The sequence below is a fragment of the Cnephaeus nilssonii genome (assembly GCF_951640355.1).
Source record: "Cnephaeus nilssonii genome assembly, chromosome: 5".
In the NCBI taxonomy this organism is placed as follows: domain Eukaryota; kingdom Metazoa; phylum Chordata; class Mammalia; order Chiroptera; family Vespertilionidae; genus Cnephaeus; species Cnephaeus nilssonii.
The window spans coordinates 72641751-72667199 of record NC_137076.1 but is presented as its reverse complement, the minus strand read 5'-3'; the positions used below and the strand labels follow the sequence as shown (position 1 = coordinate 72667199).

General features: G+C 37.2%; 1 protein-coding gene across 1 annotated transcript in view; it reads right to left on the bottom strand.

Annotated features, from left to right (window-relative positions):
* The window catches only part of ADAMTS19 (ADAM metallopeptidase with thrombospondin type 1 motif 19), a 200830-nt gene that overhangs the window by 7195 nt on the left and 168186 nt on the right, over positions 1 to 25449 (bottom strand). Inside the window, exons 19-21 of the mRNA XM_079770450.1 lie at positions 23487 to 23622; positions 19096 to 19300; positions 16937 to 17089 (exon numbers count right to left, since the gene is read on the bottom strand). Of these exons, the coding sequence (XP_079626576.1) occupies positions 16937 to 17089; positions 19096 to 19300; positions 23487 to 23622 (494 nt within the window). The remainder of the gene's footprint in view (positions 1 to 16936; positions 17090 to 19095; positions 19301 to 23486; positions 23623 to 25449) is intronic.

Genomic DNA, 25449 nt, shown 5'->3' with positions numbered 1-25449 from the left:
GTTCTTACTTTATTATAGAGTATACTAAATAATAGAATATTTTCTCAAATCATATTGCTATGATTAAAGATAGATATTAAAAGGAAAAGCTAAATTAATTCTGACCTTGAAATGAGGAGACCTGGGCTCCAATATTGTCACTAGCAACTAATTTACCTGAAACTTTTTTTTTTTTTGGTAAGCAAGGCATTGGAGGAGATCATAGCTATAATTTCAGGACTAAATTACTATGAAAGTAAAAAATCCAAATTTTATTAAAAATTACTGTAGTCTGGCAATTTTTAAGTGGTGAAGCTGTGAAACAGTAAGGACTCTAGTTTCGTTATCTGATTATTCACTGTACTACCCAACAATGGTATGACAGAAATTCCGCTCAGTAAAGTCTCAAAATATAATTTGCTTGACTGTCTTAGAATATCCAATCATTTATTGGTTTTCTATATATTTATACATCACCCATTATGTTCAGGATCCCATGTTGAAAATATGAACAGCAGAAGTTATTGATACTGTGGAGCTGGTACTTTATTCCATACTCTTTGTTATAAAAACCCAAACTATAGACTTTCACAAAAGGCCAAAATGCTAAAATGTCAACATCAATTTGCCAGCAACCGGTAAACAAACACAGGGTTACCAGATAACTTGCCAATGATCTTTCCTTTACAAGGAACATTTCCTGACAAGAGTATTTTTTAAAAAGAGGATTGGATTGCCTGACAAATATTCTATTCCCCAAACAGTTTACTATCCATCACCTTGAAGGACCTTGAAACAAAACATCCCATTAATCAATGTCATGAACTAGAAGCCTTTAATTATGAACAGCAAACACAGTCTTGCTGTCCCAGCTTTACTAGAGTAAAAAGAAGACAGTAATCTTTAGAACAGCTTAGAAAATGGCTCTCATGATTTTGGAGTTAAAAACAGTATTTTGACAAAGACAACATGGCACAAGGAAAACTGATGTTGGCCATCTCTCTTTCCCACCAAAAACTGAGCCCCAACATCTTTGAAAATGATGTTTGTACCTGAGGAACTATGACCCTCCCTGCACTTGGGTTCACATGACTAATATTTTTAGATAATATTGCTATGGCTTTCTCCTAAAATAAATCCTTCCTTGACATGGGACATTAGTGACAATTTCTAAGACTGTATTAAATTATGTCTATACTACCAGGTGTACCAGTTAATAATGTGGATTTTTTTCAATAGATGGAGTTACACATATGTTGATATATATGCGATTTGATATGTATGCTATTTTGTTGTATAGACAGCAAGCTTCAAAACTTCGTATGTCAAATTTGCTGAAGGTGTTAACATCATAGATATTTTTACGCTTAAAAATGTCAAATTGCGTGCCAAAAAAAGAGCATTTGCGGGAAGTTTTAATTCATTACTTTATTTTGAAGAAAAGTGCTGCTGAAAGTTATCATATACTTCGGGAAGCTTATGGTGAACATGCTCCATCTCAAGATACTTGTGAACGCTGGTTTAAACACTTTAAAAGTTATGATTTCGATGTGAAAGACAAAGAATGTCTAGGTCAACCGAAAACGTTTGAAGACCAACAATTACAAGCATTATTGGATGAAGATGCGCATCAAACTAAAAAAACAACTTGCAGAAAGATTAAACATTGCTCAGCAAACAACTTCCGATCATTTACAAGCAATGGGAAAGATTTTAAAGGAAGGAAAATGGGTGCCACATCAACTGAACTAAAGACAAATGGAGAACCGAAAAGTCATCAGTAAAATGTTGCTTCAACAGCATGGAAGTCTTTTTTGCATCGAATTGTGATTGGCGATGAAAAGTGGATTTATTTTGAGAATCCCAAATGCACAAAATCATGGGTTGATCAACCATCAACCATCAACATGGACTGCAAGGCCAAATCGCTTTGGGAAAAAGACAATGCTCTGCATTTGGTGAGATCAGGAAGGTGTGGTGTATTATGAGATTCTAAAACCAGGTGAAACCGTTAATACTGATCCCTACCAACAACAAATAATCAATTTGAACCACACTTTGATCGTAAAACAAGCAGAATGTGCCAGAAGACACGGCAAAGTAATTTTGCTCCAGGATAATGGCACCATCACACACTTCAAAACGAGTTAAAGACACATTAAAAGATCTTGCCTGGGGCCCTAGCTGGTTTGGCTCAGTGGATGGAGTGTTGGCCTGTGAACTGAAAGGTCCTGGGTTCGGTTCCGGTCAAGGGCACATGCCCGGGTTGTGAGCTTGATCCCAGGTGGGGGTGGTGCAGGAGGCAGCCCATCAATGATTCTCTTTCATCATTGATGTTTCTATTTCTCTCTCCCTCTCCATTCCTCTCTGAAATAAAAATATATTTTTTTAAAAAGTTCTTGCCTGGGAAGTATGAACCCACCCGCCGTATTCACCAGACCTTGCTCCTTCAGGTTACCACTTGTTCCAATCGATGGCACACGCACTTTCTGAGCAGCACTTCAAACCGTACAAAGAAGTGGAAAATTGGATCTCTGAATGGTTTGCCTCAAAACAAGAAAAGTTCTATTGGGACGGTATCCACAATTTACCTTAAAGATGGGGGATATTTGTAGCTAGCGATGGACATTACTTTGAATAAAGCACTTTTGATGTTTCTCTTGAAATTATCGTGTTTTCTTTGATTACAAAATCCACATTATTAACCGGTACACCTTATATAGCTTGCATGTCAAACACTAAACATGAAAGGGAAACTTTCTCAATAATTCTAACAGTTTGGACTATTAAAAGATTAGCAAAATATAGTAAATGAGAACCACGAATACAAATGGCAACAAACCAATAAGAAAAAGGCTTTATCCTCTTTTAAAATACATTACAGAACCTCATAATCATAGTCATTATCTAAAACCTCCTTTTCCTTCTGTCATTCTTATGCCAGGTAATAAGAGCTGACTGACTTTGTCTTACCTGAGAAAATTCCATCTAAATAAGCTGCAAGGGAAATATCTGGGGACATACAAGCAATGCCCAAGTTGGCGGAAGTGTACAGTAGGCCTTTAACTCAGACATTTATAGTTTTCTAAAAATGGCCAAGGATGATCTGGTGACAGATATGGATGTGAACTCTTGGAAAGTTTTATGGACTAAATTAGATGAGAGCCCTGAGTGGGCAGGGCTTGGCAGTTCTGGTAAAGACAGTGTAAGATTCCAGAATGACTTGGCAAATTTATGGATTGGCCTAAACGCAAACAAATGAGGGAAAATAAAACACACAGAAAAACACACACTAAAAATTTCTTACAAATTCTTAACTGTGGCACTATCATAGAAACAAAGGAATTAAATGAACTCTAAATGGCTATGATGTTCATCTAATGGACAAGCCAAGGAGTGGAATCCTTTCTTCAATCACAAAGGATAGACAGGTGGTGAGACACTGCCCAATAAGTGAATTGAAGAAAGAAACTAACCATGAAAATTTTATTCCTGACATAGCATTATTTATAGCACTGATAGGCAGTGTTACTAAGATCTTGGTGTAATACTTTGGAAAATATGTAAATATCTTATAGAAGGAGTTCAAGGAAAGGTCATTTATCCTGAGACATTTTATTGAAGTTATCATTTCAGTATGGTCAAGGGCAGTGAGTGTGTGCTGTCGAATAACTGTGGTCGGATGAAATTACTTAAGTTTTCAAGTCTAATCGGATGCATTGAGGATAATTAGGTCTTATTAGCACAATAAATTTTTGATGGATCAAATACTATATACATAATATGAATATATTCTGTTGCTAAATTTCCATTATTTTATTATAGAAATATATTTTTTATATATCCTTTTTTTAATATTTTACTGATTTTTTACAGAGAGGAAGAGAGAGGGATAGAGAGTTAGAAACATCGATGAGAGAGAAACATCGATCAGCTGCCTCTTGCACACCCCTTACTGGGGATGTGCCCGCAACCAAGGTACATGCCCTTGACCGGAATCGAACCTGGGACCCTTGAGTCCGCAGGCTGACGCTCTATCCACTGAGCCAAACCGGTTTCGGCAACTTCTGGCGCTGTGAGCAGGATACGAATTATATATCCTTTTATGATATATCTGAATTTATCAAAACTCTGCATCATTTAAAAATAATGTGTGTTGTTCCTATGAATAATGCTATGCCTACTGACATAAATTCACTAAATACTAATAAATTCTGTGCTCCATAGGTTCTGAGATCAAGTAAATTTATTCCACATACATGACTTTGAACATGGAGTTAAAATGATTTTCACATCTAGTCTTAAGTATTGGGATTCTTATGGTAAAATGCCAAACTTTAAAATTATTGGCTAAATGAGTTTCTACCTTTCCTTTCAGGACTTCAGAATAGCCACGTAGACACTGTTTTGATGCTGGTTAGTTATTTGTTACTCTGAATATTGACATAACTTAGTTTTGGGAACCAAATGGGACATGATAGTATAATAAATTTGTAAACTTAGGTTAAATAATCAACTAGTTTGTCAATGAGTTTACAGAACTATTAATTTGTATATATTAAACTCTAATGTTAAACTGTGAAACTCTTCAAGCTGTAAATTTTTTAAAATGTCCTCTTATACATTATAAACCAAAGAGGCAGAAAACCCAATAGTAAAAATGCATACTACTATAAGCTACTTACTTTGAGTTTTGTTGGTTAACAAATATAACTAAACTAGCACAGGTCTGATTTTGAATTCCTTGAAAGAAAACCAAATTTCAGTGTATTTAGGGGTTAAAAATAATAATTCCCACACTTGGCCAGCACAAAGATTACCCGAGATTCCTTCCTTCTAGACTGTGCCAAAGATATATATTTTGGAGAGAATGTGTATTCTCCAGGCCAACAGCTAAGGAAGGCTCTGTAATGCTTTACTTATTTCCAGCTGGCCTCGGTAAGAAATAGGAATTCCTAAATTAAGAGAAAATTGTCACTGGCAAAAAGCGTTCAAATTATTTTTTTTTACCACTATAATATACAACCTTACAGGACCTGATATAATCTGTAATGTTAAGTGTCAAACTACAACAAGCTTAACAACACTGACTTGAATAATTTGTCTTTGGGAGTAAGTGGATTATTTTAACAAGAGTTTTAACAAGAGTGAAGTAGCATTCACAGTGGAGAATGGATCTCATAAGGAAACTAAATGATGACTTCTACTGGAAATTATTAGTGCAGCATTCCTATTCATTTCTGTATATGTTTGGCAGTTCCATCTTTCAACTTTTTAATAAAGTGAGTGTGAAACAAACATACTAAGGAACAAAAGTTAGGTTTGTTTTTAAGATTTGCTATTTATTTTGGTCAGTGTTTCAGCATCTTTTTAAAGTAGTTGATCTGCCTTATTTAACACATGGGTATTTGGGATTGAATCTATTCCTAGAGGTCAGACATTTGAAAAAAAATTATTTTTTGCGTATGTGTTTAATTAATTCATCATTTGGTCGTACAGTTCAAACTATTTTTGTTTCCTTAATGAAAACATTTGCATATAGTTATAACAAATCAAGAAAATGTGTGTGGCAAAATCAAGCAGATTACTTATGAATGATTAGCAGAGAAGTGAATATGTTATGAAAAGACTGTCAAAGTAACAAAAAATAATTTTTTATATCAAAGTACACATTGATCACTGCAATGATGAAAGAAAAAAAAAGATGTTTTGCATTAAGCAGTAATTAATAAGCACAAAGTCTTGGGCACATATGCAGTCCTGCCGGTGCTCAGAAAATCAATCACAGAGGCCGCAGAGGTGAAAAAAAGATTATCAAGACATTTCTATTTTAGCACTACCCTCCCAGGGAAACATCTTGCCACCAGAGAGAACCGCTGGGAACGACAGTGATTGAACTTCCTTTTCAAATAACATACTTTCCAGGTCCAGCCCAACAATTCCCGGTCAAAAATGGATCTAATCCTTCTGTGGCCATGTTGCCGAAGTGTGTGCTTTGGTTTTGTTTTAATAAACAGAGTATTGATTTAAAATAGCACAGAGAGCATATATATCTACCTTTAAGTTATTCCAACCTGAAATAAATACTGTCTCTGCCAATTCGCAAAGAACATTCCTCAGTGTGCTTTGCTTCCATCTACTGCTTTCCTTCCAGGTTAGATCATTGCTGTCTAACCTGCTGGCAGGTGTTCAGCCAAATGGACTCACAAGAATGCAGAGGAAGTCTGCCAGCTTCCTTGAAGCTCAATGTCAAGCACACTTTTTGGCTGAAATAGCATGTTCTTCAAATAAGGGTGAATTTACTTTTTTTTAAAAATCACATTTTTAAGTAGTTTGATTTTTCATACAGGAAAATGTCAGGGGAGTCATGTGTTTACATAAAATTATATTGGTTAGTTTAATTTTCCTGGAGAAAAAGAAGCAAGTTACTAATTCTTTTGTAGGAAAATATTGTTGTTATATAGTTGTAGTTGTTATAGAATTAGATTCCAAATAATAAAATAGATCAAAAGAAAAGACATACAATGCTTAGATGCATCACACATTTTTTGTTTGTTTGGTTAGCAGTCATTTATTCAATAAATATTGCTACACGTAGTGCAATGCTCTGGTCACTCAGATTTGTGAGAAGATTGAGACATTCTTAATAAAACAGCAACGATGCAAGGCAATAAATAATTCACTGAGAAAACATAACACAGCCCCACTGGTGTGGCTCAGTGGTTGAGCATGGACCTATGAACCAGGAGGTCACGGTTCAGTTCTCGGTCAAGGTCTATGCCCAGGTTGCAGGCTCAATTCCCAGTGTGGGCGTGCAGGAGGCAGCCAATCAATGATTCTCTCTCATCATTGATGTTTCTATCTCTTTCCCTCTCCCTTTCTCTCTGAAATTAATAAAAATATATTTTAAAAGAAAGAAAATGTAATATAGTCAATAAGTGCAAATTATTTCTGCCACTTATTGGGGAAGCCCTTTAAAAAATTAGGCACTTGAACGATTTAGAGAGTTGGAAGAAACACATTCCAGGCAAGAGAAAAATATAAACAAAGACATGGAGATTGTAGAAGTATACACTGCTCAGGCCTGAGCTTAGTGGACATACTAAATTAATGAGAATGCTGAGACAAATTTCAATAGGTAGGTTAGGACTAGAATATGGAAAGCTTTGAATGCCAAGCGAGTATCTGGTAGGTGACAGCACAGCCATGGGGAATTCTCTGCAAGTACTGGGCTCTAGAAGAGAGGAAGGCATCCCTGTGAGTGAATGGATGTGAAAGAGGAGGAGTATGTGGATAAGGGAACATATTAGAAATTTTTACTCTAGTCCTGGTGAAAAAATAAGGATAGTGGTATTATACTGGTAATAAAGAGCAACTGACATTGGATAAAGATGTGAATATACTGTATATATATATATTACTTGGCCATAAGAAAAAGAGAATGAAATCTTACCATCTGCGAATATATGGATGGATCTTGTGGGTATTATGCTAAGTGAAATGTCAGTCAGAGAAAGACAAATACCATACGATTTCACTTATATGTAGAATCTAAACAACAAAATAAATGAACAAACAAAACAGAAACAAACTCATAGATTCCGAGTACATTCTGATGGTTGCCAGATGGGAGAGCGGTTGGGAGGCTGGATGAAAAAGGTGAAGGGAGTAAGAAGTACAAATTGGTAGTTACAAAACAGTCACGGGGATGTACAGTACAGCATAGTGAATATAGTCAATAATAGTGTGATAACTATGCATGGGGCCAGGTGGGTAGTAGACTTATCGAGGTGATCACTTTGTAAGTTATATAAATGTCTGGTCATTCTGTCACACACCTGAGGGTAATATAATAATGAATGTCAACTGTAATTGAAAAATAAATAAACAAATAGCAACCGAGACAGAACCCTACTTGTGTATAAAAGAAGAAAGGCTCAGGGTCGCTTCCAGCCTGGGTAAATGGGAAGATGATATCAACATTTTTCCAGAAAAAGGAAATTGGTTGAAAGAAACAAAATGAGAAATTTTGTTTTAAATATTCCAAATTCTAGGAACTGTTGGAATGCCAACGGCACAGTCCTAGGGCAGCTGAAGTTTACTTTGAGAGTGGGCTTCTTTAACTCCCTCTGACTCAGTCCCCATCTCATTGAATGTTCTTAAGAGAACTTTCTTGTTTCCCATGGTTTTCCTCCTGCTCCTTTGAGTACCCCTTTCTCCTGTTTTATGAGATTATTTAAAACTATAAAAATGATAAGCAATTATTTTTCCAAATATCAATAGACTGGGAGACATAATTAGAAAAAAATTCTGTAATTGAAAACTAATTTTTTTGTAAAAAAAGAAAAGACTTTTGAATAGAAATAATAATTCATCTCAAGAATAATTTTCTAGCCCTAACCGGTTTGGCTCAGTGGATAGAGCGATGGCCTGTGAACTCAAGGGTCTCAGGTTCAATTCCAGTCAAGGGCATGTACCTTGGTTGTGGGCACGTACCCAGTAGGGAGTGTGCAGGAGGCAGCTGATTGGTGTTTCTCTCTCATCGATGTTTCTAACTCTCTATCCCTCTCCCTTTGTCTCTGTAAAAAATCAATAAAAAATATTTTTTAAAAAAGAATAATTTTCTAGATTATAGATAACTTCAGTTTGGTTTCAATTTACAAATTTTCTCTAGTTTGAAAATAATGTTTACCAAACTGGTCTTTAAAATCAGAATAATCTAATGCCAGCTTTCCCAAAGTGTATTACACTAAATAACAAACTAGCTACATGCTCTGCAAAAATCACCTTTGGCAAAAAGAAAAAAGAAAAGAGAAATACTATATTCTCCCTTCGAGACTTACTATGTACAGCAGAATGTTTGTAAAGTCCTACAGCAAAAACTATTTGTTTATGATCATTGCTTAATTACAGTATTTCTCATACATGGAGACCACATCCCAAGGAATGAGTTTTCTATGGAACATAATTTTGGGGATACAAGTCTCAAGAATTCGTAAATTAGGAATTTAGTCTTATAAAAAGGATGACATTCTGGTTTTTGGTAACTACCAGTTTTACTGATGCTAATGTCATGGAATGGTTTTGAGCAGATTGGGAAGACAATATATTTTCTTCATTATGGCATTTCTCATTTTATTCATTATTTTACTGTATTCTCTAGTTTCAGCCAATACTTAACGTTTTCCATTTTTACATCCTTGTAGGGTATTTAATTTGGTTATTTGCTATTGCTGCTAATTATTTCTTTAAAGTTGAATGAAATCCTTCCAACAACTGATTGAGCCTCCCTCTATTAACCTATAAGAATCCACTTACAACCAGCAAGCTCTGCATAGCCTCAGATGCATGCTGGGACCTCCTGCAAGTTGATTTCAATTGGGGTGGGGTACATGCCAGTACTGGGTCAGTCCAGACATACAAGAATCCACAGTCCTAAGATCCTAGCCTGATCATGGGGCAACAAGAAATCACTCCTTTGGGATTTTTTGGATCTGGTTCTTTTCGTTCCCTTATAACTAATGCAAAAACACTATGCTGCAGAGATGCATCATTAAAAACATGATATTATCTAGTCATTTAGTTTAAGATATTCTTGATTGAACTGATTAAGATGTCTCTTTAACTTTCCTTTAATGATTCCCTGAGTTTTCCTTCAGTGGAAAGAAATGGCCCTGGTGATTACCCATAATTTCCTACCAACTGTGATGTCACAATTACTACTGTCAATGTTAATTTTAAGGAATGACAAGCTTCTGTATAGAAAATAGAAGGCATATCACCAGGCCAGGGACCCTATGATAGCATATTATCGTATTCAGAGCTTCAAATTCACATGATCTATCTCTACAAATCCAGTATAACAAAGAGAGCAAGATAAAATAAATTTTTTTTAGTGATAAGTGAAAACGTGCAAACTAATCCAGTTACAGTGACTGCTGGCCAATCTGAATAAAGGTATGACAGGGTAATAAATCTTCTGTTTGTCTTTCTAGACTGGTTTTAAGTATGTCAGTAAGGAATCTTTCATTGATTTGTTGTTTCTTTGATCTTGCACCTTCCTGTTGAATTGTTTTAATTAACTAATTATGCAATATGGGAACACTTTAAGATTATAACATTTGATTATGCAAAACCACCTTAAAGAAAGAGCATAATTTACTTAATTAATTTAAAATTCTATTTTTGAGCTTCTTTGAAAAATACAGTGCTAACTACTCAGGACACATTTTCCCGTAGTTATTACTGGGTCCAAGGACAATATAATATACTAGGTGGATTTTAATAACATCTGTAGTATGTGTGATAAGAAAATTATTTTTACCGGAAATAATATAAGTAGATGCAGGTTTTTCATGGTTTCAAAAATAAGTTATGAAACAATCAATTTGTTTTATTTTGAGCCACAGCATTATTTTTCAGAAAAAAAATAATTACAACATACCATTTTGAGATTTGTAACTACATAGAACTAGAAAATCTCCACTCAGAGAATGACTCAGAATAAGTAGAATTCCTATTAGCTTAAATGCAATTTAGATAGTTAGGAAACACGTATTTAGTCTAAGGACATTGCTCCCCTATTCATTAGGAAGAATTACCTTAGTTTTTGGATTCCTCTTATATCTAATTCCCCTTTCTATTCAACTGAATATACTGACTATAATTGTGGTTTCTTTTTGCAGCAAAAGTTAAAAATGACTTTTTTATACTGAAAGCTTTACATATACTATTTATAAACAAAGATATATCATATTATCTATATAATTAAATCACCCAAAATGATTTATTGTGCTTTGAGCATTATTTTGAACTACATCATCACAAAAGACTCATAATCTCTTCTCAAAATAATCTATTAATCATGTCATAATTTGATATGATACTATTTCTTTCCCCGAATTTTAAAGGACTAAATTAAATTCAACTTGTAGTGTATAAATTGAGAATAAGCCATAATTATCTGCAATACCCAGGTGGTTTGTTGTCATTATAATTCACCTGAAAAAGTGTAAACCATTTAATATTGCACAGAAAAGTTAACTCTAAAAAGCTTCATGAAGGACTAAATTCTGTCTAACAGGTAGATAAAACAATACTCCTTTATTTGCTCCTCTACTGATTTCCAACAATGAAAATAAGAAAGTTGTAGAAGCAGAAAATATAGTATTTAGTTGAACATAAAGAGGCTGTTGTTTTTAAAGTCAGTATAGAATATATTTTTAAAATCAGTATTCTAAACTTAGGTCAGCTTAAAAGAATAAATACAGATTTATTCTGCCAGAGAACATATGGGTTGTATTCGGCTCTCCCAGGAGAAACCCTAAAGCCATATGTGCATCAGAGATACGGTCACAGTGTGGCACATAATTGTGTCAACGGTTAAACCCAGCCAGAACAGAGCGACCACATTGTTTGTGTCCTATTTTTGCCAACTCTCCAATCTTGATGAAATAAACATGAGAGCATTATTCAACTTATTATAGGGTTGAAATCAGAGATAATGATTTTAGAACAGGAGATTTTTCTCTTTGAGTACACGTGGATCTATATTTTTCCTTTGAAGCTGAGAGCAAGTTTCCCACTGTTTACACAACACCACCAAATCATAAATGCTAGAAATCACACAGGCTGACACAAATGCAGTGAACACAGTGTGAGGCATAAGCCGTATTCCTAGTAAGCCTTAACTGTTTAGCCAAAATTACCTCGGTCCAATAGTGGTCAATGAGTTCTACACAGTGGGTGAACCCGAGAGTGTCTGTCTTCTAACTGATTCTATACTAATATTACTGAAGAGGGGCTTTAGAGCTCGACTTTCTGGACAGTCCATTGAATACTCCAGATTAAAGAATGCAAGGGTGAATTTTAAGTCCACTTAGGTTTATCAGCAGTTTAACAATGTTAGCAAATTTGAGTGAAACTAGCAGACTAATTGACCTCAGAAGAGCACAGAAATCCACGCCCACTGCACACATCTTATTGCTATCCTTATCCCAGGGTCACAGTTGATAAGAATAAGAGATCTATGTTTCCTCTGTCCATTAATATTTTAACCACTGAAATTGAAATATCACAGCATTATTCTTTTTCTCTGTAATGATTTTGGGATGGTCTTCATTTTAACACGATAGTGGTATCTTAGGTGTGAAAAAAGGAGGAGAGACATCAATAAAGTTCACATGTAGCCACTGGCTTTAAGTTCTACTGCTGTTTGAACCTGTTATGCTGAGGCCTCAGATATAAATGAAGAAGGGGAAAATGGCTTTAGGGTAAAGAGCAGATTTATATTCATAGAAAGAGAAGAAAAATGCAACATCCTGGATCTTCTAAATAAGCAAACCAAGAAACAAACAGTCCAACAAACAAAGGTAAGAAGTCAGAGAATAGTAATGAATATATATTGTGGCTATCGATTTTGTTCCTCACAATGGCCATGTACTATAAGCTGGGTAGCAATTTGGTAACTCAACAAAATCAATTTAAAGTAATTCAATCCAAGTACATTTAAAAGTTAGATACATGTAATTGTGGTAAAATTTTTAAATATAGTTTTTTCAGGCTTAGCATGAAAAACCAAAACTAATGTCTTCTATAATCTCCCCAGTTAATTTTTATGTTGATTAAGGTTTAACCAGAGTCCACATAATAGGCACATTTTAATCAACAGTATTTGTCATGAAAATAGGATTTGCTAGCCCTATTTCCATATGCTGCAATGGAGGAACTTAGTTAATTCTGTGTCATAATTTACAATAAAACCTGGATCTTCTGTTTTTGTTTTTTGCAATTACAAATTTGTCTTTTATAGTTAATAGACTTAACATTTGTCACTTAAACATAGTTCTACTAATAAAGTTGAGAAAAGGTCACTCATACGTATATTCTAGTGGTTTTTAAATTTTTCCTTAGTTTACTAGTAGAATCACAAGGAAAATCTCTAGAATTTCACTAGCCAAAATAAACGAATGGGGAGTTCTTATAATAGAAAGTGAGCAATAGGTGATCTTCTCCACCCCCTCCAACTAGTACTTTTATTTTCTCATCCTGTTTCATGCCTTCAGAGCGGAATTAAGAATTTATATATAAACACAATGGTGATGTCTATTTTCCTTATTTCACTCCTATGGGAACAAATACACAAAAACATTCATTCAATGGCTTACCCCGTTTGGCCATCTGCACAGTGAGGAAGTCCAAACTGTCCCCATGTCTCTTGACTTCCAAATCATTGTCTTTCCCTATCATCCTACTGTATTTTTCTCTCTAAGAATTGGGGAAGCATAAACCTTAACATTAAAAAAATATATTTGTGGTTAATTTGGAATTTTGTTTCACCTAAAAGTTGTTTACTCTGAAGTACGATGTTTCCTTATACAGTACGGTTCACCAGTTAAAAGATTCGTGGATTGGGCTGAATATTTCCTAATTCTGTACCCAGAGATTGATTTACATTGTTTACAAATGCCTCCTGTAAGAGTCCCAATGTGAACTCTGAATGTTGTAAGTAGTGGAAAGAGAGTACAGTTTACTGAGAACTCAGATGCTATGTTAATATGCAAACTTTTGTTAGGAAAGGCAATGTCATGGATTTCAATATTGGGCAAGCTGGCTAACCACAGTGCATAGTTCAATGAAAAATTTTCTTTCAGAATTTCCCTCGGTGTTACTTATGAAGAGCTACCACACTCCCCACCATTCCCCAGCAGCCACAACTTTTTACTTATACAATAAAATAAAAAAAGAGGAAAAGAAGATTTAAGTCTCTTCTAAGCCCTAGAATTTTATGATCCCATAACAATAAGTATATTAGATTACAGCTAAATGTGGCAAGGCACAGGGGATCATTTGATTAATATTTACATTTTTGAAAACTAGTATTTGAGAGCTATTTTCCCTAGGTGTGATCAGAATTTTACCTTAAACCATGGGATTTATATATTTATTTATCAATTCACTTTGCAGAGTGAATATGTGACCTCTGTTTATAGCTCATTTATATGAGACTCCATTCATAAATTTTAAATAAGCATTATTATCATGGTATTAAATTTACTGTTCAACTACTAAATGAACTGTGTCCACTTGATTTAACCAAAAGGCTTCAAGAATTCCATTCCTCAAGATGGTGGCATAGGTAAATACCTGTACTTGCTGCCTCTCACAACCACATCAAAATTACAATTAAAAGACAGAACAACTATCATCCAGAACCACAGGAAAGTTGGCTGAGTGGAAGTTCTACAACTAGAAGTAAAGAAGAAAGTGCATTGAGACTGGTAGGAGGTGATGAGGCGCACACGGAATGGGCTGGCAACCAGGTGCGCTGCTTTTTTTTAATTGGGAGGGAGAAACAAGCTCCCGATTGCTCTGAACTCCAGTTCTGGGCAAGACTCTGGGGACCCAGATACATATGGGGAGGACCTGGACGGTCTGGCATCGGGCAGGAATGAGAGGACAGCTTTCTTTCAGACAGAGGTGCTGGTAGCGGTCATTGTTACTGTTCCAGGACCTCTCCCTTGCTGGGATGACTGGCAGCCATTGCTGTTTGCTCCACCCTGGTGATTCCCTGAGACCCCGTCCCACCCAAGCTGTGCACAGCAGCTTTTGCATATGAATGGCCTGTCCTTTCTCAGCCTAAAACCTGTCAAACAGGCAGCAACTGGGTCAGAGAGCCCCAAAGCTACCAAAAGAAGGCCCAAGGCCCAGCAGCAGCAGCCTGCCTTGCTTCACAGGTAGGCCTCATCTGGGCACTTCCAAACCCCAAACAAAAAGGAGGAATCTGCAGATCTCTCTGTAGCTCCTGCTGGGTGGCCCCAGGCAGTGGCTGACTTTGCAAACTCCTTGGAGATCCAAGAGCCAGTGTACCCAGTGGTTAGTGCGAGACCATACCAGATTACAACTCTTCACATCCATAAGTGACACACTCAAGGGGCAGACTCAGTGAGCACCAAAGCCCAGCTGAAGCAAGTCCCGCCCAATAAGGGTGTCTCCTATTACAGCAGCTCTTCCATTGTAGATACAGCTCGTCTTCACAGCCAATTGGCCTGGAGGTCAATTCCTCCCAGTGCTACCAACAACAATCAAGGCTTAACTACAACAAGACTGTGCACACAGCCCACAAAGGGGTGCACCAAGAGTGTCCACCTCAGGTGATTGGGGAGGCTGAGCCACTGAGCCCTATAGGACACCAACCACACAAGGCCACTCTATCAACACAGGGAAGCAGCCAAAATGTGGAGACAAAGAAACAGGTCACAAATGAAAGAAATGGAAAAAAGCAAAATACTGGATATAGAGTTCAAAACCACGGTTATAAGGTTACTCAAGAATCTTCTAGAAACCTCTGAGGAACTTAGTGAGACCTTCAAGGATCTTAGTGAGAATGTCAAAAAAATGGAAAAGGACCAGTCAGAAATTAAGCATACACTGACTGAAATAAAGAATAATATACAGAGATTCAACAGTGGACTAGAGGATCCAAGAATCAAGTCAAACATTTGAAATACGAGGAAGCAAAAAACACCCAACTGGAAGAGCAAAATGAAAAAGAATCCAAAAATATGAAGTTAGTGTAAGGAGCCTCTGGGACACTTCGAGTGTATCAACATCCGAATTATGGGGGTGCCAGAAGAAGAGAGAGAGCAAGATATTGAAAACCTATTTGAAGAAATAATGACAGAAAACTTCCCCTACCTGCTGAAAGAAATAGACTTACAAGTCCAGGAAGCGCAGAGAACCCCAAACAAGAGGAATCAAAGAGGACCACACCAAGACACATCATAATTAAAATGCCATGGGCAAAAGACAAAGAGAGAATATTAAAAGCAGCAAGAGAAAAGCAGTTAGTTACCTACAAGAGAGTACCCATAAGACTGTCAGCTAATTCCTCAACAGAAACTATGCAGGCCAGAAGGGAGTGGCAAGAAATATTCAAAGTGATGAATAGCAAGAACCTACAACCAAGATTACCCAGCAAAGCTATCATTTAGAATTGAAGGTCAGATAAAAAGCTTCACAGGTAAGAAAAAGCTAAAGGAGTTCATCACCACCAAACCAGGATTATATGAAATGCTGAAGGGCAGTCTTTTAAGAAGAGGAAGAAGAAGAAAAAGGTAAAGATAAAAAATTATGGACAACAAATACATATTTATCAAGTGAATCTAAAATTCAAATGAATAAAAAAATCTGAGGAACAGAATAAACTGGTGAATGTAATAGAATCAGGGGCATGGAAAGGGAGCGGACTGACAATCATTGCGGGAAAGGGGGTATGGGGGTGCGGGAAGAGATTGGACAAAAATCTTACACCTATGGACGAGGACAGTGAGGGGGCAAGGGGATGGGGTGGGGTGGGAAGGGGAGGGGAGTGAAGGGGAGAGGGTGAAGGGGAGCTATGGGGAGGAAAAAAAGCGGAACATCTGTAATAATCTGAACAATAAAGATTTTTTTTAAAAAAAGAATTCCGTTCCTTCTCTTTTCTTCTATCTACAACCCCAAATATTGGTGGAAAAAAGACTGTCTTTTACCGATTATGATGGGCATTCCTTTGTTTAATTTTGCCAATACTTGCCTTAATTATATTTTGAATTGACTCACCTGATAGTATTCTATTTCTTAGGGAAGTTTTATGCAAAAAATATTCTGACAAAGAACAATATCACAAAAACTAGCAACAAAACAATAATAATTTGCATTTTGAGAGCTTTCTTTGTGTCCAAAAATCATGTTAATTACTTCATACATTTTATCTTAATCTTTAAAAGTTTTATAAATATCATGATTATGGACAGAGGCAGGATTTGAACCTGGAACCTGGGGATATAATAATCCATATCCTATAATCTTCACCTCTACCCTCCATCCCTCCTAAAGTCCATACTATATGGATGTAGTATCCAGGGCAATGCAGACATTATTGAAACCCAATACCGAGAATGTACAGAATGATTCTCACCTTAGACCAGTCACCCATTCGCCAGAGGTAGCATTTTGAGTAATCCTCACAGTCCTCGGCCTCCCTGGGTCTGGTGGAAAGGACACACTTCTTTCTGGGGTTAGTACACCGCACGGTCCGCTGACGGACACCTTTGCCACACTTGACAGAGCACTGGAAGACATCAGAGAGTTTGCATAAAGCCAGTGTTTAGAAGAGAGACAAATAGTGAAATTATGTAACGTGTGGATTCTACTCATCTCCATAAGCCTATAACCCACATAAAGAATAAGGAGAACAGGCTATGCACCAGTATTAGAGGCCCAAGGTAGCTCAGGCACAGTGCTGGGCAGAAGGGTTTCAGGAGCACACGACCGTTGATTGCAGAGAGTAAACAGAACATAGGGATTATTTATGAAAGACAAGTAGAATACAGTGATCAAAATGTAAATGCTACACTTGATTGACAGCAAATTTTTACATAGAATTGTGTGTTAAAATTGTTTTATTTTTGCTAAGATTTTATCTGTTTTAGCCTTAAGAAATGTAAAAAGTGAGAATTTTTTTCAAGTGTATTTTATTTTCTTCTATCACTATTTATCCTTCTTATACCCTCTTCCACCTCCACCTACCTCCCTACCCCCTCGCCATCACCACACTATTGACTGTGTCCAAATTTCTTATAGAATGGCATTTTTCACAAACTGTTCTTAAAGCTAAAACAAAGAAAACCTTAGCAAAAATAAAAAAGAACTTCTTTACATAATTATATAGCCTAGAAAACATCATCTAAACAGTTGTATGGATTGAAATATAAGTTGATTCACAAATAGTTTAATTTATATTATACATAACTGATGCTTGATTGACATTGGTGACCTAACAGATATGAAGCTCACATGTATATTCCACCATCCTTTTAGGTGCAGCTTGCCCACCCATTTACATTGATGCTTTCTATTATGTAAAGCTTCCAAAGGTAGGTATCACTGACTCTCTGGACACAGGGACCAAAATGGCAGTAGGTGGGACAGGGGAGTGTGAGTGAACTGAGAGCTATGGCAAAATGTGAAAATCCAAGTTATATCTGTTTCTGAAAAAGGTCTAAAGCAGTGGTTCTCACCCTTTCTAATGCCGCGACCCTTTAATACAGTTCCTCATGTTGTGGTGACCCCCAACCATAAAATTATTTCCGTTGCTACTTCATAACTGTAATTTTGCTACTGTTAATGAATCGTAATGTAAATATCTGTGTTTTCCGATGGCTCTACAGCAGTGGGTCACGACCCACAGGTTGAGAACCGCTAGCAGGGTCGCCTAAGACCATCAGAAAACACAGATATTTACATTACGATTCATAACAGTAGCAAAATTACAGTTATGAAGTAGCAACGGAAATAATTTTATGGTTGGGGGTCACCACAACATGAGGAACTGTATTAAAGGGTCGCGGCATTAGAAAGGGTGAGAACCACTGGTCTAAAGAAAGAGGTGCAGGCAAACATTTAGCAACAACACAGTATAGGAACAGCCATGCAGATTCCAATAGTTGTGTTCCTGAAAACGTAAGCCTGGAGCTAATAATATTTTACACGTACTAAAATTGATCACAAATACATAAATATCTCATAATTTATGGCTTGCGTTAGACTACCTTGAATTTTCAAGTAAATGATTAAATTTCTCTAAGCTATATTATAAAAGGATAAAACTGTTAACTTTCTTGAATTCCTGATTAAATATAAATAACATACTAAATGTGAATTAAAAACATGGTGCTTGCTCACAGAAAATGATGGTTAAATGTTAATCCCTTTCTTCTCCTTTCTCGTTTAAATGTTCAGGGATATATGATGAGGGAAATGTGTATTTTAATATGTGTCCACTTAAAAGTATACTCATGGTATATAAATGAAAAAGCAGGATTCTAAAATGTACATAAAATATCCTCTTCATCATGTTACATTATTTACAAAATAAAGAGTAAAAAAATCTTTGTTTTTCATATTTTCAAAAATTTTTAAATGAGCATACTTTTTTATTATCAGCAAAATCAACAGATGGTATTGAAAAATACTCACTGTCGTGCACAGATTCTAAACATGATACCACACGACCTTAAAGAATCTAAGAGTCAAAAAAGAAAAAGGAAAGGGAAAGAAATGGGGCGTGTGCCGCACCTCTGACCACACCCCCGCCTCCCACACGGTCATGCAGTCCTGGCCCTCGCAGCGCTGGGCGGAGGCCGGCTTGGGCCCAGCGCAGTCCCTCTCCCGGGCCCGAATCAGGGTTCCGTTGCTCAGTTGTTGGGTACACGCCACTTGTCTGCTCTGCATCCCTTTGCCACAAGTTCGTGAACACGGGGTCCATTCTGTCATCATCCATCTAAAAGTAAAGTAAGAAAGCAAAATAAGCCCGTCAGAGAGAGACAAGTATCACATGATCTCACTCATATGTGGAATCTAATGCACAAAACAGATCCAGAGACACAGAAGCAAGGAACTGACTGTGGAATCTCAGAGGGAAGGGGGCAGGAGGGGTGGGTGGGAAGAGATCAACCAAAGAACTTGTATGCATATATGCATACCCCATGGACACGGACAATAGGGTAGTGAAGGCCTGGGGTGGGGCGTGGAGGTGGGTGAGAAGAGGTCCATGGGGGGAAAAGGGGGACATATGTAATACTTTCAACGATAAAGATTAAAAATAAATAAAAGCAAAGCAACAGTCACTGAAACAAATGAAAAGACAGCTATCATTTCTAATGAATTGGGATCTCCCCTAAGAACTCCTAATTTAAACACGGCTCCGAATTTACTTCAGGAATGAACCAAGGGCTCTGCCAGAAAAGCCTTTCACAAAATTTGGTATTTGCACAATTCCTGTCAATAAAACCCTCTCTGCATTGCCCCTTATTGGGACATCCTCACAGTGGGTCCCCCACTCAACTATCTGCACAATCGCATTTAAGCACAGATCAAGGTAGTCAGAAGCCTGGGCTTAATTCTGGGTTCGGTATGAGCTGTGCATATTCTTAAAACAATAGTTAATATCTGTTAAGTGTTTCTCATTTGTAAAAGTGCTTATTATGGCTGACATACAGTGGGTACTCAGTATGTAGTATATACTACCTATATTACATTACAGTATATTTCTAAAAGACATACTTATTCAAAAGCTTCTCTAGCTTCATTGCGCACTTGTTTAGAAAGCAAGCCATATGCTTAGCTTGTTCCCCAAACACTTTCTGTTGTCACTTCATGGCTTTTGTTTCTGGATCGTCTCCTGCTAAGATCCTTGACAGCAGCTCCAAGTCCCTTCCTCCTAGCAGGGCTTCTGCCATTCAACCCACAGGGATTGTGTTCCCCTTTACCCTTTGTCACGCGGCTTGTGGCACTCACAAGACAAGTACATGTTATTCTCTAGGGAAGTGGAGGCTCACAGGCTACCTAGAGAATGTGACCTTCTTTTGCTGCCGAGTACATAATCTCTTCAAAGGCAGGGACCAGGGCTTTATTTTTCTTTGCATCGGTAACACTTTTCATACAAGAGCTTTGCATTAAACATTTCTTGAAATGGAATTTACAGTATGTTTCTCTCCATCTTATAGAAATAGCCTCAGTTATTCCAAATTTACTTAAGCCTGTATGTTCTTAACAATGAGACTAAGAGATGTCACATCCTCTTACAGCCTAGTTTTGTTATCTGTACAATGGTTCACTTCTAAATGATTCTATGCCTTTGTTTCTGGGGGAAAAAATAACAATAACAAAACAAAACAAAAAAACACTTCATGATAACATCTGCCCTCCAGTATCACCTCTAGCAAGGCTCTTGTGTGCTGGCCTATTAAGTATGAGGTGGACCTACCATCTTGCTTTGGAGGCTCCTAATGGGTTTTTTCCTAAAGGGTGTACTTATCATCCAATTTCATTCAGGTTCTGCTTCATCTTTCTGCACAAGGATACACATTAAAATCCATGTCCCTCTCTCTCCAACTATGGAATCCTCAACTTGAAAAAAAGAACTATTTGCAATGTTATGGAATCTCATTTTTTAAAATAAAATTATTTTAGGAATTCTTAGTATAATGATAAAAAGTTATTTTTTTCCATTCCTTGTGAAAACTGCTCAAAAAGGAGAACACGTATTTTAGAATCCATCTAATTTGGAATTGTCCCATTTCCTTATCTTTAAGATTCTTTCTTACAAAGCTATTTACTAGAACATCAATATATTTTATATTTGGCACGTATGGTTCCATCAGACATTTTGGTGACATGTTAAATAAATGTGAATGAAATTAGAATGTTTCTTACTAGGTGGGGCAAAAGAAGAGACAGGAGGAATAAAGTTTGTGCAATGCCAGTAAGTTTTGGAAAGTTTCTTGTGATGATCCCTAATAATCACCCAGGTTCATTTTTACCTTCCAATATTTTGGTTAACCCCATCAATATAGCTTCTTGGTAGTATAAAATATACTGCCTTTTTTTTCCAAGAGAAGAAAAATACTAATTTCTTATAAAAAGACTTCCAGTCTCTAGCTCAAAAATCCCTCACTCTGAAATAGACTGACCTTTTAAAACTATTCATTTTACCGAGTCATTATCGAGTCCTTTTCTCCTAAGAAAGCCAAGGTCGGAGAATGAACAACAACACATGGCATGCGATGTACACTCTGATCCTTCAGTGACCAAGTGAGAAAGTGACAAATACTAGTACACTCTCGTCCTTCAAGCAGCCCATTCCAGATTCCCAAAATAGCAGAAAAAGCCATTACTTTTATCCATACGGGAAAGTTAGGTGGTATATAAAACAAATGGTGTTTTGAAGTATTTTAATAAATTACTTAATGCAAGATAAATAGCATTTTAATATCTATTAAAAAGAAATAAAGAGAAAGATAATTCTTAGGAATAATTTCTATATATAAAAGCCTAAGCGACCGTTACAACTGGTTAACCGAATGACCGGTCGACTGGTGGCTATGATGATGCACTGACCACCAGGGGGCAGATGCTCAATAAAGGAGCTGCCCCCTGATGGTCAGTGTGCTCCCACAGCCAACCTCCTGCAGCGGGCCAACCTCCCACGGTCCCTCTCCCCAGCTGGCCAACCTCCTGTGGTTCCCCCCCTTCCCCCCCCGCCAGCCGGCCTGATCGGCCCCAATTACCGGCCAGGCTGAGGGACCCCACCCGTGCACGAATTCGTGCACTGGGACTCTAGTAATAACAAAAAAGTATCCAGGTTCTTTAGCTGACAGGAAAAAAGGCCCAAAACTCTGTTTTTACATTTGTCCAGCACTGAATGCAAAGGACCCAAAGATATGACTGCTGGAAACAATAATTCCTTAAGTTGTCCTTCTGGTTGATTACTACTCAGCCTTATAAAAAAGCTTAATTAGTTCAATTACTTATATAGTTAGGCTGAAAAGCTTATAGTAGATACGTAACATTATTGAAAGTATTGTAATGTACTTTTACCTTTTGCACATTCTCTTACAGATCATTCTTTTGTCCTGTTCTTTAGAAGCATATTACTTTCCTGGGGGAGGTGTATGATTGTTAGAGGACAAATGCAAAGGGAAGGAAAGGTTGATAATCAGCTTTTGATACCTTAAATATATGAAATCTACAAAAAAAAAAAAGCCAGTCTGGAAATGTCAGCTTTGTAGAAGGAAGAATTTTTGAAATTCTTTTAAGCTCTCATTAACATAGCACAAGCCAGATCTGCAGGGCTTAATAGCAGTTTTCCAATAAGTAGAACTTGAGGGAACTCAGGATGCAGAGCATCAGAGAGGGGAAAGGCTGGGGAGGGGGGTAAAGCAACCAGAAGAACTGAGCACTAGCCTACAGGACCACACCCCTGCAGCGATTACTGAAGATAGAGAAGCCTAAAGAGAGTTCACAGGACCCCTGTTCCTCCTCCCCCTTTCACTGCCCATACTTACTCATTGTGGTGGAGGGTCATGAAGATTTTATTAGTAACGGATCCCTACAAAACTACAAATTCTTTGCGTATCTGAGTTGTAGGATGTGTGCCTTCACTGACTCCACTGCAGAAACTACAGTGTGAGGAGAGGAGACCAATTCTGTTTGACTTCCCAAGAACTCAAAACTACACCCTAACTCGCTGAGCCTCAACAAATCTCTGAGTGTCAGGTTAGAAATGTCCCTGTCCCCATATTCTAGAGGAATCAACCCAGCCTTACACTCTTTTTGCCATTCCATCCCTACAAGTTTTTAGGACATCTGACACTGGGGTTTAGTCCCACTCAAGCCCAGCATCATTTTACATGAAAGCACATGGATTTTCAGAAGCCCTGTGAGAGAGGCCATTCCAAATAGCCTTGTTGCGAGCCTGCTCCAAAGTTATACTAAGGTTCCACCCATTCATTAGTTATTAAGGCATGGCTTCTTTCTGCACCACTCCAATATACATTCCAGCAAGTTGATTCTGTCTTTTTTAGACCTTGCTTATTTAAAAGCTTACAGTTTTGTTTAGATCCCTTGCATTGTTTTTAAGGAAAATGTGACTCTGGTAATACTTGGAGGGTGTGGGACAGGGTTACCTAGTTTGGCATGGCTGCTCATTGCACTTGCGAATCTGTGGCTCTGGCTTGGTTAAATATTTGCATTTCTTGCTGTCCACAATGCTGATATTTTTGTTCATGATTTTTGTGCAAGACACTGTTGTCTTTCTTTCTCCTGAAAGAAACATATAAAGAATGTTATTATAGACCTTTATCTAATGGATTTAGGAGGTGTTCACAGGCTTGTTGTAATTTTCAGAGATATTTTAAACAAATTTTAGGCTAGATCAATGAAGATGATATTATTTACATAAAAAATGTATCTCTAGGTTTAAGGAAGATGAATAGTAATTTTCTCCTTGTTAGAAATTAAATGGCAAGTTTTATATTACAAAGGGATTGTGGCACCATAGGTTGACAAGATATTAATTAAAGACTTGTTATAAAGGGCTATGCCATCTTTAGCATTTAGTGGTGGAAAGATATGTTTGCATAACGCCTATGTACCTTCATGAAAGCACATAAACTCCCATAAACATGTATGCATGTTTGGTTGTACATCATCAGTGCTCTGTGTTAAATTACGGAAAGCAAGCTTAGAGTATGACTCAGACCTTTATTCTTATAGCCTCTGATAAAGGCCCCAAGAATTCTAGAAATCCTCATTCCCTAATGACTGCCATGTTCTCTAAGAATAGCCATGGGACCCTTACCATTGTTCACCAGATTTCAGAAAACTGACTTTTCTACTCTCTCTGGTATGATAAAGCCTGATAACAGGAAGTAAAAGTGACCATTTGTATGCTGTATTATTTCAGAGAGCCCCATAAGCACACATACCTGACAACACTTTTATTTCACCTTACACTTCAAAAGCCTAATATATATCTGCTAATTCTTTCTCTACAAAAGTCAAATATCTATGTAAGATTGAATAATCTAATTTAACTTATTGTTTGACATTATAAACAAACTAGAGGCCCGGTGCATGAAATTTGTGCATGGGTAGGGTCCCAAGGCCTGGCCAGCAATCGGGGCCGATCAGGGTCTTCCGGCTGCCGGCCAGGGCCTTCCTTCCAGCTGCCGGCTGGGGCCTCCCTTCTCCAGCTGCTGGGCAGGGCCTTCCTTCATTCTGAACTGCCCCTAGTGGTCAGCACATGTCATAGCAAGCAACTGAACTCCCGGTCTCCCAGTCAAACTCCTGAGGGGACACTTTACATATTAGCCTTTTATATATATAGAGATGAAATCAGTCAACAACTTTAAAGCCAGGCGGACCCTTAAGGATTAAGAAGAAAAAAAAATCACGAGTTTTCTGAGTCACTATTCAAAGGCCCAATAGCTAGGGTCCTATGACGGTCTTGCAATGATTATTAGGAAGCTTGGAGTGTTTGTGCGGGTCATGACAAATAGGTGGCTGAAAGGTCACTCTGTCATTCATTAACAGAGAGAAGATTAGCATTAAGGGAAAAACAAAGAAGGAATGTAGAGAGAGAGAAAGAGTGAGATACTTACATAATTTTTGAGTATCTTTTCCTTTGACTTAAATGAGGAATGGGAGAGACATTGGAGTGGCCAAGTGGAAGGCAAAAGAACAAATGCAGGATCTCCCTAGATTTCCCTCTCAATACTGAGTGTAGTCCCATGATAACTTCTAGTATAAAAGCCTGACTATATCTGTGTACATATGTCTATTAACTAATAATGTATCTGTGCTCATTGTATATCATGTAACCAAAACCATTTAGATTTTCAGTTGCATCTTCTAGCATAGGTAGCATAATATTAAATTTAATTATAGTCATGTGCAATACCCATCAACGTCACATAACTTTCAAACAAACAACTCAAGAAGCAGAAATGATTTTACTTTTTTTTTTTTTTGTCAGAAAAAACTGGCCCCACCAGTAGGAGATATCTAAATGTAAGATTTTGGACACATTTTTGGTTCAGGTGCTCCTTTATGACCTGGTGTGTCCATTAAATAGATATACCAACTCTC